The 16,008-nt window shown below is 40.4% G+C and overlaps 1 protein-coding gene across 2 annotated transcripts in view; it reads left to right on the top strand.

Moving 5' to 3' along the window:
• The window catches only part of PSMD5 (proteasome 26S subunit, non-ATPase 5), a 17,729-nt gene extending 1,721 nt beyond the window's left edge, over positions 1 to 16,008 (top strand). Inside the window, exons 2-10 of one of the 2 annotated variants that reach the window (XM_038553249.1) lie at positions 1,988 to 2,132; positions 3,138 to 3,251; positions 3,877 to 4,005; positions 6,506 to 6,615; positions 8,788 to 8,930; positions 9,789 to 9,980; positions 12,465 to 12,574; positions 12,948 to 13,088; positions 15,265 to 16,008. In XM_038553249.1, the coding sequence (XP_038409177.1) occupies positions 1,988 to 2,132; positions 3,138 to 3,251; positions 3,877 to 4,005; positions 6,506 to 6,615; positions 8,788 to 8,930; positions 9,789 to 9,980; positions 12,465 to 12,574; positions 12,948 to 13,088; positions 15,265 to 15,522 (1,342 nt within the window). In that variant the 3' untranslated portion in view covers positions 15,523 to 16,008. The remainder of the gene's footprint in view (positions 1 to 1,987; positions 2,133 to 3,137; positions 3,252 to 3,876; positions 4,006 to 6,505; positions 6,616 to 8,787; positions 8,931 to 9,788; positions 9,981 to 12,464; positions 12,575 to 12,947; positions 13,089 to 15,264) is intronic. The other variant, XM_038553250.1, reaches the window with a different exon arrangement.

The following is a 16,008-nucleotide window of genomic DNA, read 5'->3' as shown; positions in this document are numbered from 1 at the left end:
CTTGACTCTGTTGCATTATGTTATGGTTCTTTCCATGTTTGCTTCTAGTTGGATGATTCTTTGAAGGCAGGGGCCATATTCTGTTCATCTCTGCATCCCTCCTACAGTGCAGCACATTTTCCATTTGGGAAGATAAAAGTGTTCTAGAGGTGGTTGATGGTGATGCTCGCCCAACAATGTGAATGAACTTTGATACACAGAACTGTATAATAAAAAAATGGTTAAAATAGTAAAGAAGCCCATATGCATGAACAGACGCTCCTCCCCCTTCCTCCTCTCTGCCCCTCCCCCAGCCCCTGACAACCAAGAATCTGTTCTGTCTCTGTGGATTTGTCTGTTCTGGGCATTCATATAAATGCAATCACCATCAAAAAGAAGCTTTTTATGTCCCGCTTCTTTTAGAGTAATATTTCCACACTTCATCCGTATTGTATAATATCCCATTGTATGATTAAACTAGGTTATGTTCATCCACTCATTAATTGCTGGACATTTGGGTTGTTTCTATTGCTATGAATATCCACACACAAATTCTTGTGTGGATATATGGTTTCAGTTATCTTGGGTATAAACACTGTTAATTACTCCCTTAGGTGCAGTTATACAAAGTGGAATCCCAAAGTTAAAAAAGTTATGTCCATTTTTAAGGTTTTTTACATCTATTGCTTAATCAACTTTTATATTTTTAAAGATTTTATTTATTCCTGAGAGACACACAGAGGCAGAGACCCAAGGAGAGGGAGAAGCAGCCTCCCTGCGGGGAGCCCAATGTGGGCCTCGGTCCTAGGATCCCAGGTTCACACCCTGAGCCAAGGGCAGACACTCAACCGCTGAGTCACCCAGGTGCCCCTTAATCAACTTTTAGAAAAGTCAAATCACTTTAATTGTATATTCCTGTTAATAGTATATGAGCGCCTGAGCTATTTACACGTACTGCCCATTAGGAGAAGAAGTGATTCTTGAAATACCTTCTATATCCACAACTGGTAGTCATCAAGTTCTGATTAATTCACATCTTTAATTCCTCGTGAATCTTTTCCCGCCTCTCTATCTCTTCTTACTACACTGTTTCACTCCCTCATCACCTGCCTTCTAACGGAAAAAATATTTCTCTAACTAATACAGAATAATTTCTTCAAGTCAGATCTCATCAGTTACTTTCTGTTTAAAACCACTTAGTGGCTTGCCATTGCTTTCTGGAAAAAGTCTGAATTCTGTAGATGATAAAAAACCCCATCAGAGTCTGGCTTCTGTGCATCTTTCCTGTTTCATTTCTCCCTGTTCATACCTCCCCTTTTACCTTCTCCCCACTTCTCTCCCATTCTTACCCCAGTTATATGGAGCTCCCTGTACTTCCTTGAATGTATAACACTACCTCATTCCTCTACCCCTTCATGTCCTTCTACATGGAACACCTTTGTTCTTCTAGATAATTCCCACTTTTTCTTAAAATTTAGTTCAGCTAGGGGATCCCTGGGTGGCGCAGCGGTTTGGCGCCTGCCTTTGGCCCAGGGCACGATCCTGGAGACCCGGGATCGAATCCCACGTCGGGCTCCCGATGCATGGAGCCTGTTTCTCTCTCTGCCTGTGTCTCTGCCTCTCTCTCTCTGTGTGACTATCATAAGTAAATAAAAATTTTAAAAAAAATTCATATTTAAAAAAAAAATTTTAGTTCAGCTATTACCCCTCTGGGAGGGCTTCCTTGATCCCTGTGTTCTTTTTTGAGCTCCCAGAATTTCCAACCCTAACCTATAATATTTACCCACCTGAATTATAATTGCCCTTCTGTTTTTCTGTATTTTCCATTAGACTAAGCTCGTTGAGGCTAGAGAATATATAGGTACTTAGTAAATGTTTAATAAATTGGTAGAAGTTAGTATTTTAAAGGAAGTCTGGTGTGGAAGAGACCTTCATTGAGCCAGGCTTCAGGTTGTTACTTTGTACCTGGCCGGACACAAACTAATGAGACCTATGACATTTCCTTTAGGGAACAGACCACTTTGTGTGTATCCATTCTGGAGAGATTGCTCCAAGCTATGGAGCCGGTTCACATAGCCCGGAACCTCGGAGCTGACCTTCAGAAGGGACTGACTCACCCCGATGATTCCGTAAAAATTCTGACTCTATCCCAGGTATGAAATTTTACTAGCACATAATAAGGAAACTGACATTTAGTGACCGCCTGCTCTGGACCAGGCTCTGTGTTGGGTGCCAAAGACAGAGAGACAAAACATGATCTCTCTGTGTCCCTAGGAGGTGTCTCGTCTATTCTAGTGTGCGTAGCTAACTATAAGCAGGAGCATCCAGGCTAAAGTAAGGGGTTCTAGTAAGTATTGTCTGAAATACTCCTTCATCAAATGCTGACTGAATTCCTTGTACATGCCAGACATTGTACCATATACTGTTAGAGCTATCAAGATAAATAGAGCCTATTTCCTCCCCTCAGGGAGCTCCTAATCTAGAGGAAGTAATTGCCAAAGTAGCTCTTATTATAGGGGCATAAAAAAGGTGCTATTGTAAAGGTCACCAAACCAAGAAATTGAGACAGTAACTCTTACAACCCTAGTAACCAAAATACTATTTGGGTGAAGAGTTGCTGCTAAGGATTATATTGTTGAGATGTTAGGACCCAAGCAGTTATCTAGGAGGCATCAAGTACTATTTTTCTTTTTCTCACCTGGAGGTATTATTTCAACAAAAAAGGAGAAAGTGTTGATTGATTCTCTGACCATTTATGTGCTAGACGCCATAGTAGGTACTTATCCTATTTAGTTTCCTTCCATCGTCATAACTACCCTGCAGTTAAGTATTATGATCACATTTTACAGATAGAAACCTGTAAAGAATTAACTAAAGAAGTTAGTTAATTTGCTCAGGGTCTGTAGCTAAAAATTGATAGAACTAGAATTTGTGTTGTCTTCTTTCACTGGAGTGTCTCTATTTTTTACCTACTGTTAACTTTTGTCTTTCTTTTCAGTATTGTGCCTATATCATGAGTGTCTTCAGCTTTAATGAATTTGGGTCATTTGGAATTTTTTTTTTCATTTGGAATTTTTAATGGCTTGTCTTAGAGCTGAATCATCGACCCCTAAGATAAATGCACACTAAGGGAATTTCTGATTGCATTTTTATTTCAGGTCGGAAGAATTGTTGAGAATTCTGATGCTGTTACTGAGATTCTAAATAATGGCGAATTACTAAAACAGATCGTTTATTGTATTGGTGGAGACAATCTGTCTGTAGCTAAAGCGGTGAGTCACCTAGAACCATCAGCTTAAGCACACAGAGTATCCTAAAAAACAAAGGAAGGCCTTCTGGATTGAGGGGTGGAAGTTTAGGATGGATGATTTGTATAGTTGAATTTGCAGCCTCACATAGATGGTGTCAGATAAGTAAATGGTGTCATATAAATACCAGTAAACCCCTTCTGTTTTCTAAAATACACATATCTAAATTATCCATCATGGAACTTATATTAGGTTGCTTGGTAAGAAAATTTACGTCATCCGTTTTTGTTTTTGTTTTTTTAAGATTTTATTTATTCATGAGAGGCACAGAGAGAGAGGCAGAGACACAGGCAGAGGGAGAAGCAGGCTCCATGCAGGGAACCTGATATGGGCCTCGGTCCCAGGTCTCCAGGATCACGACCTGAGCTGAAGGCAGCGCTAAACCACTGAGCCACCCAGGCTGCCCACATCGTGCATTTTCTATAGGGAATACTATGTGTATCTTTTTCAGTTTAAAATAATGATAACTAAAACATAGTGCTCGTTGAGCAAGATGCATTCCACACACTAATTTCACATCCATCTCATGAAGTAGGTATTAAGTATTCTGCATCTTTATGACTTAAGAGGTATTTTCTTTCCTTATAAGGCCATTAAATCCCTGTCAAAAATATCACTAACCCAAGCTGGACTGGAGGCTTTATTTGAAAGCAATCTGCTGGATGATCTGAAAAGGGTAATGAAAACAAACGACATCGTTCGATACAGAGTATATGAGGTAAGACTAAAGCAGGCAGTTTTATTTTGTTTTGTTTTGTTTTTGAGAGAGAGAGTGTGAGTGCAGGGGGAGGGGCAGAGAGATAGAGAATCGCAAGCAGCCTCCAAGCTCAGCATAGAGCCCAGCGCAGGGCTTGATCTCACGACCCTGAAATCATGACCTGAGCCGAAATCAAGAGTTGGACACTCCACCGACTGAGCCCCCCAGGCACCCCTTCTCATGCCTGCCATTCAGAATGCAATAGAGCTACCACTGAAAGGCAAGATGTCTTGTTAACATCCATCTATTGAGCATCTAGTCTTTATAAGACCCTATATTCAATAGCTGGGTACGTGGAGGTGAACCCTCAGCCTAATGTGTCAGGCAGTCATCTAAAAAATTATCATGGCAGACTACGTAAAGTACTATAATAGGAGATAATGTCAAAACTGGACTTTGAAATAGTACTAATATGAAGAAATGACTCATTTGCACCCACTCTGTACTTAGCATTGTGCTGAATCTCCACATATATTGTCCATTTTTATGGTAAACCCTACACATGATTATCACTGACTTCACTATTAATACAGTAGCTGACCCAAGCCATATAGTTAAGAGGCTGCATATTCAAAATGGAACCCTTGACAGTCTGATTCCCTATTTAAAACACTTTCTTACTGGGCATATCTTAATACCATGCTATCCTGGTTTCCCTTCTGCCTCTCTAGCTGTTTCTTTTCTGTCTCCTGGTTCATTATCCTCTGTTGAACTTTTAATTTTTGGAATTCATGAAGGTAAATTCCCAAACCCTCTTCTCATTATACATTCATTTCTAGGCAATTTTATTCATCCTATGATTTCAGTTCCCATCTACATGGGATGACTTCATAGACCTCCAACCCAGACCTCTCTTCTGAACTCAGACCTTCATGTCCAACTGCCTACTGACTGTTCCCCCTTTGGACCTATGTATTCTAGGCCCCTCACACTCATATTCAAACCAAACTCCTAAGCTTCTTCTTTTTGTTTTTTTTTTTAATTTTATTTATTTATTCAGGAGAGACACAGAGAGAGAGGCAGAGACACAGGCAGAGGGAGAAACAGGCTCCCTGCAGGGGAGCCCAGTGCAGGACTTGATCCCAGGACTCCAGGATCACACCCTGAGCCAAAGGCAGACACTCAACCGCTGAGCCACCCAGGCGTCCCTAAACTCCTAAGCTTCTTTACCCAGCCCATGCTCTAATAAAAAATAGCAACAGACTGGCTCTGCATGAGGCCTTGCTCTCCCTACCACATATCCATTAGGTCATCATACTGTCAGTTTTACTTATTAAACCATGCACTTATGGGATCCCTGGGTGGCGCAGTGGTTTGGCGCCTGCCTTTGGCCCAGGGCGCGATCCTGGAGACCCGGGATCGAGTCCCATGTCGGGCTCCCGGTGCATGGAGCCTGCTTCTCCCTCTGCCTGTGTCTCTGCCTCTCTCTCTCTCTCTCTGTGTGACTATCATAAATAAATAAAAAAAAAATTAAAAAAAAAAAATAAACCATGCACTTAAAAAATAAAAATAGGGGATCCCTGGGTGGCGCAGCAGTTTAGTGCCTGCCTTTGGCCCAGAGCGCGATCCTGGGGACCGGGATCGAGTCCCACATCGAGCTCCCGGTGCATGGAGCCTGCTTCTCCCTCTGCCTGTGTCTCTGCCCCTCTCTCTCTCTCTCTCTCTGTGACTATCATAAAATAAAATAAAATAATAAACCATGCATTTCTCTTCCTTGATATAGCTACCACCGCTTTAGTTTAAACTACCAGTTTCTGGGCAGCCCAGGTGGCTCAGCGGTTTAGCGCCGCCTTCGGCCCAGGGCCTGATCCTGGAGACCTGGGATCGAGTCCATATCGGGCTCCCTGCAGGGAACCTGCTTCTCCCTCTGACTGTGTCTCTGACTCACTCTCTGTGTCTCTCACGAATAAATAAAATCTTACCAAAAAAAAAAAAAAAAAAAAACTACCAGTTTCTCTCACCTGGACTACTACATTTGCATCCAGACTGGTCTCTTCTCATGTTGATACCACTTGTCTATTTTCAGATGCAGTCAGTATGATCTTTTAAAAACTCAAATCTGATTCTATCATTCCTCTGCTTAAAATCCTTCAGTGTCCTATATCTCAGAAAGCCCTCAGGCTTGTGGAATGAGTGAATGACTAATAGAATGTATGAATGAATGATTTTTAACAATCATTTTGCTGATTCAGGCTTTTGTATTCTGTTTAATGAATTGGTGATTTCTTAAAAAAGAAAAAACACAGATACAATCAGATATAATAGAGTATTTCTGTGCCGAAGTAATTCTTATGGGTTCAATGAAGTTTTTCTACTTATGGAGACAAAAAATTGATTTTTTTAAAAACTCAGTTATACAAAAGTGCCTAATCTTGTGTTTAATTTAAAATGAACTCTAACAGATTTGCGGCTGTTAAGACCTTTTTGCTTTTTCTGTTTTTTTTTTTTTTTCTTCTTTCAGTTAATTGTAGAGATTTCTTCTGTGTCACCAGAATCTTTAACCTACTGTACCACCAGTGGATTGGTAACCCAGCTCCTCAGAGAGTTGACTGGGGAGGATGTGCTGGTCAGGTATGTTGGCTGAGAGAGCTCTAAAACCAAATGTCTTTTTTTTTTTTTTTTTTTTGAGATCCGGAAAACAGCCTTGGGGCTTCAAATGATCTTCCCTAGTAGAGCCTGGGCCTAGGTAGCACTCTCTTGACCACTGTCCTGAAGAAAGGGGCCTTTAGGGCAGCCCCAGTGGCTCAGCGGTTTAGCACCGTCTTTGGCCTGGGGTGTGATCCTGGAGACCCAGGATTGAATCCTGCGTTGGGCTCCCTGCATGGAGCCTGCTTCTTCCTCTGCCTGTGTCTGCCTCTCTGTCTCTGTGTCTGTCATAAATAAATAAATAAAATCTGAAGAAGGGGCCTTTAGAAATTACTCAAGTTAAAAAAAAAAAAAAAAAGAAAGAAATTATTCAAGTTACATTGTCACAGTATGCTGGAACTTAGCAGAGCCCCATGACAATTCAGCTACTTTAGATTAACCATATTCCTTGTCCTTAGGCATGTGTGCTTTTGCAATCACTGGGTAACTGTTATTTTGTATTACTTAATAGGTTATTCTACACATTTTTTTGGCGTTGTTAAATAATAGCACTATGGCATGATAGAAGAAATAGTGGCCTTTGAAAATGGGCAAGACTTGAGCTTCCATGCTTCTCTGCTACTTATTAGCTATTTGACCTTGAACAATGTATTATAACCTTTCTGTACTTTAGTTTCCTTATGTCTCAAATGGAACAGTAACAACTCTGTAAAGAAGACATGAGGATTAAATGAATTGGCCATAGAGACCCATACATTGGCTGACATAGGTCCTCCAAGCAATGTTGATTCTTTCTCTTCACTCCCAGCCCTCTACTTCCTGAGTCACCTTTAATATCTTACAAATGTTACCTTGTTGATATTCCAGTTTACTAATATATCCTAACTGTTGAACACTTGACTTTGCTTCAAATAATTTGCTGTTAGATTAGCACTACAGTTAATCACCTTCATGCACACACAGATTTTTGTTTTCCTTAAGTGATTTTCTGATTGTCATGTTTTTTAAATGTGACTAAATTTCTTGAACTCATTTGCACATAAGTCACCAATTGCACTGTTTCAAAGCATTTGAGTTACATTGTTTCAAAACATTCCTAATAACAAAATTAGTTTTTTAAACTAATTTTTTAGCCTTAAATATTTTTAGCCTTATACAAATTTTATAATATACAGGAGAAGAACCTGCAAATAGTCTGTTAAAATACCTTGGGGACAACTATAAAAATACTTTAAAAAAAATTATTTGGGGAAATCTGACCATGGGTAGGCATTAGGTAACACTAAGAATTTTTTTTAAAGATTTATTTATTTTAGAGAGAGAGCAAGAGCGGGGATAGGGGCAGAGGGAAAGAATCCTGAAGCTGAGTGCAGAGCCTGACATGTGGAGCCTGATCCCAGAACCCTGAGATCATGACCTGAGTTGGAATCAAGAGTTGGCTGCTTAACAGACTAGAACACCCAGTCGCCCTGATACGAAGAATTTTTGTCAATTTTTAAAATATGTGGAAGTGGCATTATAATTGATGTTTTTTAGAAATGCATACTGAAGTATTCAGGGATAAATGGCTGGATACCTAGAATTTGCTTTAAAATAATTCAGCAAAAATGGAGGAAAAAAAGATGAAAAGCAAAATCTTGTCAAAAATCTCATACAAGGCAAAATCTTGATAACTATGTGGGTACATGGAGGCTTACTGCACTGATCTCTTTACTTTTGTATGTGTGAGACATTTCAAAATTAAAATTGTTTAGGAAGCAGCTCTAATCAGTTAAAATTTAAGTCTAAACTCTACCTTGTAATAACTATGTGATTCAGAACAAATCACTGCAATCTTCTCATCCTTGTCTCTTCATCTGAAAAGTAGAGCCAGGTGATACCTGGGTGGCTCAGCGATTGGGCATCTGCCTTTGGCTCAGGTCGAAATCCCAGGGTCCTAGGATCGAGTCCCACATCGGGATCCCTGCATGGAGTCTGCTTCTCCCTCTGCCTGTGTCTCTGCCTCTCTCTGTTTCCCTCATGAATAAGTAAATCTGTAAAAAAAAAAAAAAAGTAGAGCCAGGATCACTGACCTTTCTGATTAAAAGAATTAAGTAAGATAGCCTATGAAAGCATTTATAAATTCTGCTAATCACATGCAAAATCTTGACATTTCAGAGCCACCTGTATAGAAATGGTGACATCACTGGCATATACTCATCATGGACGACAGTACCTTGCTCAAGAAGGAGTAATTGATCAGATTTCTAATATAATTGTTGGGGCAGATTCAGACCCTTTTTCTAGCTTCTATTTGCCAGGTAAGAAATGTTGATTTCTTTTAAAATGATGGTGCATGTTTTTTCTGAGTTATCTCTGATAGGAGAGGCCAGGGATTATTTCCTTTCCTTTAGAGCAGATTCCCTTTAGATGATACCCTTTGCCCCATAGGTGGAATCTATTGCCCTGGGAGCTATATATTATTGGTTCTGATTTTCTGGAAATACCATTGCTGTTCAGAGCATTAGGATAGTTTCCCTTGAACCTTAGTCAAAAGCAACATAAATAAAAAGAAACTACTGACATTTATACTATGTTTCATAGATTGAGCAAATCTCTGTTGGAATCTTTATCTAATATAGGATCCACTCCAGCCATGCTGTTCCAGAACATGGTTAATTAGTTTTTCCTGAGCACTTGCAGAAATCGGAAATGTATTCCTTCCTTAGGTAGCCTAGTTTACTTCACCGATAAACATCTCTGTTTAAAAATTTCTTGGGTTGCCTGGCTGACTCAATCCGTAGAGCATGCAACTCTTGATCTCGAGGTCTTGAGTTCAAGCCCCACATCAGGCATAGAGCTTACTTAAAAAAATTTCTTCCTAACAACCTCTCCAAACTTGCCTTCCTGTAATTCATATCCAGTGGTCCTTGTTCTTTGCTCTTCCTCTTGCATATGACACTGTTTCAATATTTGAATCCAGCTCTGTTGACACCCTCACATCACAGGTCCCTCGGTGCCTCCTATGGGCTGTGTGATTGCCAGGCAGTGGAGTACAGTACTGTAACCCTTCTCCCCTTCCTGGCCTGTAGTTCATTACCATCTCTGTGAAGACATACAGCCCACAATTTGTGGGGTCTTCCTCTTCTATTAACATACGTTTTTGTAAATATCTTTAGGATTTGTGAAGTTTTTTGGAAACCTGGCTATCATGGATAGTCCTCAACAGATCTGTGAGCGTTATCCTGTCTTTGTGGAAAAAGTCTTTGAAATGACAGAAAGTCAGGACCCCACCATGATTGGTGTAGCAGTAGACACAGTTGGAATCCTGGGATCCAACATTGAAGGAAAACAAGTTTTACAAAAAACAGGTTGGTATGACTTAGCGTTCCTTGGCCTTGTTTAGGGGTATCTTCATTTTTGACGAGGACTCAATATATAAGCTCACTTGCTGGTGTATTAACTACATTGTAGAAAGTACTTTTACAGATGCTAGTCGTTTTACTGTGACCTTGGACTCTTTCCTAGAAAGCCTCATAATTATTACTGAATTTTTGTTTATTTTTTACTGGCTAGACCAAACACTGTGTCCCCTCTACACCTTCCTTGGTAGTATTCATGGTCCAGAGACTGTGGGCTGGAGTCAGAAAGACTGGATTTATGTCCTGGTTCCAACACTGACTTGGCTTTTTGATCATAGCCTCACTTAATTACTATAGGCTTTTTTTCTTTATTCATAAAAAGGGTAAATTATTGCTTCTCAGGATTGTGAATATTTATTTATTTTTTAAAGATTTTGTTTATTTATTCATGATAGATATATAGAGAGAGGCAGAGACACAGGCAGAAGGAGAAGCAGGCTCCCTGTAGGGAGCCTGATGCGGGACTCGATCCCAGGACTCCAGGATCGCGCCCTGGGCTGAAGGCTGGCGCTAAACCGCTGAGCCACCCAGGGATCCCCAGGATTGTGAATATTTAATTGAAAATATACATTTGTTTTATATTTGTAATATCCTAGAAGAAAAAACCAAAAATTTGTTCCAAATTTTATGTTCAGAATGATGGCACATCCATGAGTGTCTTAAAGGCACATCCATGAGTGTCTTTTTTTTTTTTTTTAATTTTTTTTTAAATTTTTATTTATTTATGATAGTCACACAGAGAGACAGAGAGAGAGAGAGAGAGAGGCAGAGACATAGGCAGAGGGAGAAGCAGGCTCCATGCACCGGGAGCCCGACGTGGGATTCGATCCCAGATCTCCAGGATCGCACCCTGGGCCAAAGGCAGGCGCCAAACCGCTGCGCCACCCAGGGATCCCACATCCATGAGTGTCTTAAAGGACTCTGAATTCTTTACAAAAAATAATATGGGCACCATTAAAACCCTTATGAAGTTAATCTTGAATTGAAAATTAGTATACTATTGTGTATCACAACTGGTATCCTTGTTATATATACTTTTCCAAGTGCTTTTACCTATGATATAATCCTTTTCAGTCCTGCAAAGAACATACTACGGCATTCTCATTTTATAGATAAGGTAGCTGAAATTCAAAAAAGTCAAGAAGATTTTTTAAGATACAGACTGTGGGGCATCTCATACTCAAATCTAGGTCCTTTAATTTCAAATCCTCTGCAGTTTATCCTAAATACATGCTGTTTTGCATATGAACATGTTTTAGGCCTATCACTTGGTCTCTGACTACATGTTTAATTTTTTTTGTGTAGGTTGCTAGAGGTCAGTAATATAAAAGCATACTTTTTTAAAAAATATTTTATTCATTTATTCATGAGAGACACAGAGAAGTAGACACAGGCAGAGGGAGAAACAGGTTCCCTGCAGGGAGCCCAATGTGGGACTCGATCCCCAAACCCGGGATCACTACCTGAGCCGAAGGCAGATGCTCACCCAGGTGTCCCTGAAAGCATACATTTAAAAAATCTCATTGTTCACCTCATACCCATTTGGATGGCTATTATGACAAAAAAAAAGAGAGAGAGAGAGAACAAAAACAGAAAATAACAAGCACTAACAAAGGATGTAGAGAAACTAGGACCCTGGTACATATTTTGTGGGCCTGTAAAGCGGTATAGCCGCTGTGGAAGACATTATGGTGGTTCCTCAAAAAATTATACATTGAATTACCATGTGATCCAACAAATAGACTTCTAGATATACACCCAAAAGAATTGACAGTAGGAACTCAAAAGATATTTGTGCACTTGTATTCACAACATTATTCACAATAGCCAAAACGAGAAAAAAATCCAAATTTTGTTGATGGACAAGTGGATAAACAAAATGTGGCATATACATATGATGAGATATCCAGTCATACATTGGAATGAGGGGCGCCTGGCTGGCTCAGTTGGTTAAGTGTCCCAACTCTTGATCTCAGCTCATGTCTTGATCTCAGGATCGTGAGTTCAAGCCCCACATTAGGCTCCACACTGGACATGGACCAATGTGACCAAAAAAAAAAAAGAAAAAAAGAAATGAAAGTCTCTTACATGCTGTGACACGCAGGGACCTTGAAAACATTGTGCTAAGTGCAATAAGCCAGACTCAAAGGACAAATATCCATTTACATGAGGTACTTAGACTAGTTAAATACACAGAGACAGAAAGTAAAATACTGGTTATCAGGGGATGGGGCTGGGGGAAATGGGGAGTTACTGCTTAAGGAATACAGAGTTTTGGTTTGAGATGATGAAAAAAGTTCAGGAGACAGATAGTGATGACAGTTGCACATCAAAAGGTACTTAGTACCACTGAACAGTATGCTTAAAAGTGGTTAAAATGATAAATTTTATGTGTATGTTACTACAATAAAAATATTTTGTTATCCTTCAAAGGAACTCGCTTTGAACGCTTGCTCATGAAAATAGGCTATCAAGCAAAGAATGCCTCAACAGAGCTCAAAATTAGGTGTTTGGATGCAATTTCCTCTATTTTTTATATACCGGTGAGTAGATTGGGAAATTAATGGAGGACAGTGGGATATGTTTGGGAGAATAAATATATATAAGTCTACATAACACTGGTTAACTTAATGTGTTACTCAACTTTTAGTAAAGAAGATCCTCACTATATTACTAGCGACATTTTTTAAGTTAAAGTGGAGTCATCCAGGATTAGACCTGGAGAGAGAAGACCCTAGAATTTGTCTAATCAACCCCATCAGGAAACAGCAGCCGGGGAGGTCTGAGCTAGGTTTGGGAACGGATGCCCCAGACTTAGAGGTCACGTAGCTGACTAAGGACGGCGTGCCGTCAAACCCAGGCTTCCTGACTTCCTGACTTCTGAAGGCTTGAGATTTTTTCCTTTCTGTCCTGTAGCCTGAGCAGCAGACTGAGGACCTCCTGCGGATGACGGAATCCTGGTTCTCTGCTTTATCTCGGGATCCTCTGGAGCTCTTCCGTGGTATCAGTAACCAACCCTTCCCTGAACTGCACTGCGCTGCCTTAAAAGTGTTCACGGTAGGCATCCTCTTCTTTTTCACGGGTCCTTTTGGGACGAGGCTAGTTCAGCATGTGAATCCTGGGCGTGTACAGTGTATGCAGTCTCTGCCCTGTGCTATTAGTGTAGACCAGTGAGGGAGACCGATGTGCAGATTGTTTCAGTCAACGGTGTTAGGTATTGTGGCAGAGGTTTGGACAGGATTCTGTGGATCACAGAATTTATTCCAGATTCCTTACCTGTCATCAAGCAAGCTCCTTATTGCCCTAGTCTCCTTCCTGAGCCTTATTGCCTGCCAGTCCCCTTTTGGCCCTTAATGGACTAGTGATACCAAACTGCTTCATATCTCTGGACCTTTATGTGCCCTCTGCCTACAACACTGTTCCTCAACTTTGCTTGATAACCTCTTACTCACCTTGAGGGACTAACTCAGGTATCTCTCCAAATCCACGAGGTTGAGTTAAGCAGTGTCAGCTCTCATAAAAGTTGCTGATTATTTTAAACTTTGGAAAACATTGGTGAGGTAAAAAAAAAAAAAAAAAAAAAAAATGTTTTTTAAGACGTTATTTATGTATTCATGAGAGACCCAAAGAGGCAGAGACACAGGCAGAGGGAGAAGCAGGCTCCATGCAGGGAGCCCGATGAAGGACTCGATCCCCGGACCCTGGGGTCACGCCCTGAGCCAAAGGAAGATGCTCAACCGCTGAGCCACCCGGGTTCCCCAAAGTAGAAATTTTTGAAATTACTTAAAGTCAGACCTGTTTTGTGTATTTCCTTTTAGTGTTAGTGTTTATTTAGTTTTTTGTGAAATTTTTTTTTGAAGATTTTACTTATTTGAGAGAATGCATGCACACAAGCAGGGGAGGGGGTGGGGAAAGGAAGAAGCAGACTCCCCACTGAGCAGGGAACCTGACTCTGGTCTGGGCTTTGTCAAACCCAGGACCCTGGGGCACCTGGGGGGCTCAGCGGTTTAGCATCTGCCTTTGGCTCAGGTCGTGACCCCAGGTCTTGGGATCGAGTCCCCCATCAGGCTCCCCACAGGAGTCTGCTTCTCCCTCTGCCGTGTCTCTGACTCTCTCTGTGTCTCATGAATAAATAAATAAAATTCTAAAAAACAAAAAACTACGCAGCTCAGGTAGCTCAGTGGTTTAGCACCACCTTCAGCCCAGGGTGTGATCCTGGAGACCCAGGATCGAGTCCTGCATTAGGCTCCCTGCATGCAGCCTGCTTCTCCCTCTGCCTGTGTCTCTGCCTTTGTCTCTGTCTCTCGTGAATGAATAAATAAAATCTTTAAAAGAAATAAAGTTATTATTTCAGTGTAGAGCTATAGTGAATCATTCTCCTATCAGTGCATATTTCAGTAGTTCTCCATTACAAATGGTATTACATTGAACATTCTCAAAAATATCATCTTGTGTACGTGTATAAGAGTTTTTTCAGGGTAGTCTTTTCTAGTTTTTGTTTTTATTTTTCCACTGTTATAATTATGCCATGTCTATAATTTGGATCCACTTTTTCATATCCATAGATTTACATTCTTTATAAATACTATTCTTAATGTTTATTTAAGTTTTTCTTACCATATACCATAATTTACTTACTGATCCCCCCAGAATTAGACATTTATATTATAACTTTCACACTATGATGAACATCTTTGTATAGCTTTTTAATATCTAGATTTTTTTTTTTTTTTTAAGAGTGAGAGAGAGAGAGCGCACACAAGCTGGGGGAGGAGCAGAGGGAGAGAGAGAAGCAGACTCTACACTGAGCACAGAGACCAACGTGGGGATCAATCCCATGACCCTGAGACCATGACCTGAACAGAAATCAAAAGTCGGATGCTTAACTGACTGAGCCACCCAGGCGCCCCTAGATTATTTTCTTAAGTTAGCTTTTCAGGAGGAAATTTATTTAGACAAAAGTAACATTTTTTTAAAAGATTTATTTTTATTTATTTTAGAAAATGTGAGCTGGGGGAGGGGCAGAGGGAGAGGGAGAAGAGAGTCTCAAGCAGACGGCCTCCCTCTTGCAGCTCAGCTGAAATCAAGAGTCAGACCCTTAATGGACTGAGCCACCCACACGGCCCCAAAAGTAACATTTTTAAGGTTCATGTTTCTAAGGATTGTGCTACAAGTAACACATTGCACTTCTGAAGGCTCAGAGGAGTTTTATTCTTTCTGCTTTCCATTTCAGGCCATCGCAAATCAACCGTGGGCTCAGAAACTTATGTTTAATAGTCCGGGGTTTGTGGAATATGTGATGGATCGGTCTGTGGAGCATGACAAGGCTTCAAAGGATGCCAAGTATGAACTGGTGAAAGCACTTGCCAATTCAAAGACAGTTGCAGAAATCTTTGGGAATCCAAATTATTTGAGGCTCAGAACTTACCTGAGTGAGGGTCCATACTATGTGAAACCTATTTCCACAACAGCCGTGGAAGGAGCTGAATGATTTCTTCTAGAGTCTAGACCATTTTTGACCAAAACACCTCCCAAGGTCTTTGACTTCATCTGTAAGCTACACAACAGAGGCTTCTCTTCCCCCAGAATTATCATGGAGTGTCTAATGTAATTACATTACCTACATTTGTGGTGTTTCTACATTGAAATACAGCGTGGAACCAGGAAAGCAGGCACCTTGGTCATAATAGCACCAGGTGTTTTTCAGATTCCCTTGACTGCCTTAATCTTTCCAAGAAGATGGAGGTTTTGTTTGCTTAGGAAATGTTCATGGACTTACTGTCTTATTTAAAATTCTGCTTCAAATAGAATGGAACCAAGTTGTTCGGAATTCTCTTTACCACCTATTTTTTTTCTTTTGGGTCCTTCTGCCTTTCTGATTCCACTCTCAAAGTCTTGGATATAAATATTCTTTCAAACAATGTGGAACCTTGAAATTATGTTCTCCACACTAAGAATAAATACTTTTAATAAGGTG

The sequence above is a fragment of the Canis lupus genome, chromosome 11 (assembly GCF_011100685.1).
Source record: "Canis lupus familiaris isolate Mischka breed German Shepherd chromosome 11, alternate assembly UU_Cfam_GSD_1.0, whole genome shotgun sequence".
NCBI lineage: Eukaryota > Metazoa > Chordata > Mammalia > Carnivora > Canidae > Canis > Canis lupus.
The sequence above is the reverse complement of the archived record's forward strand: the minus strand, read 5'-3'. Positions and strand labels throughout refer to the sequence as shown.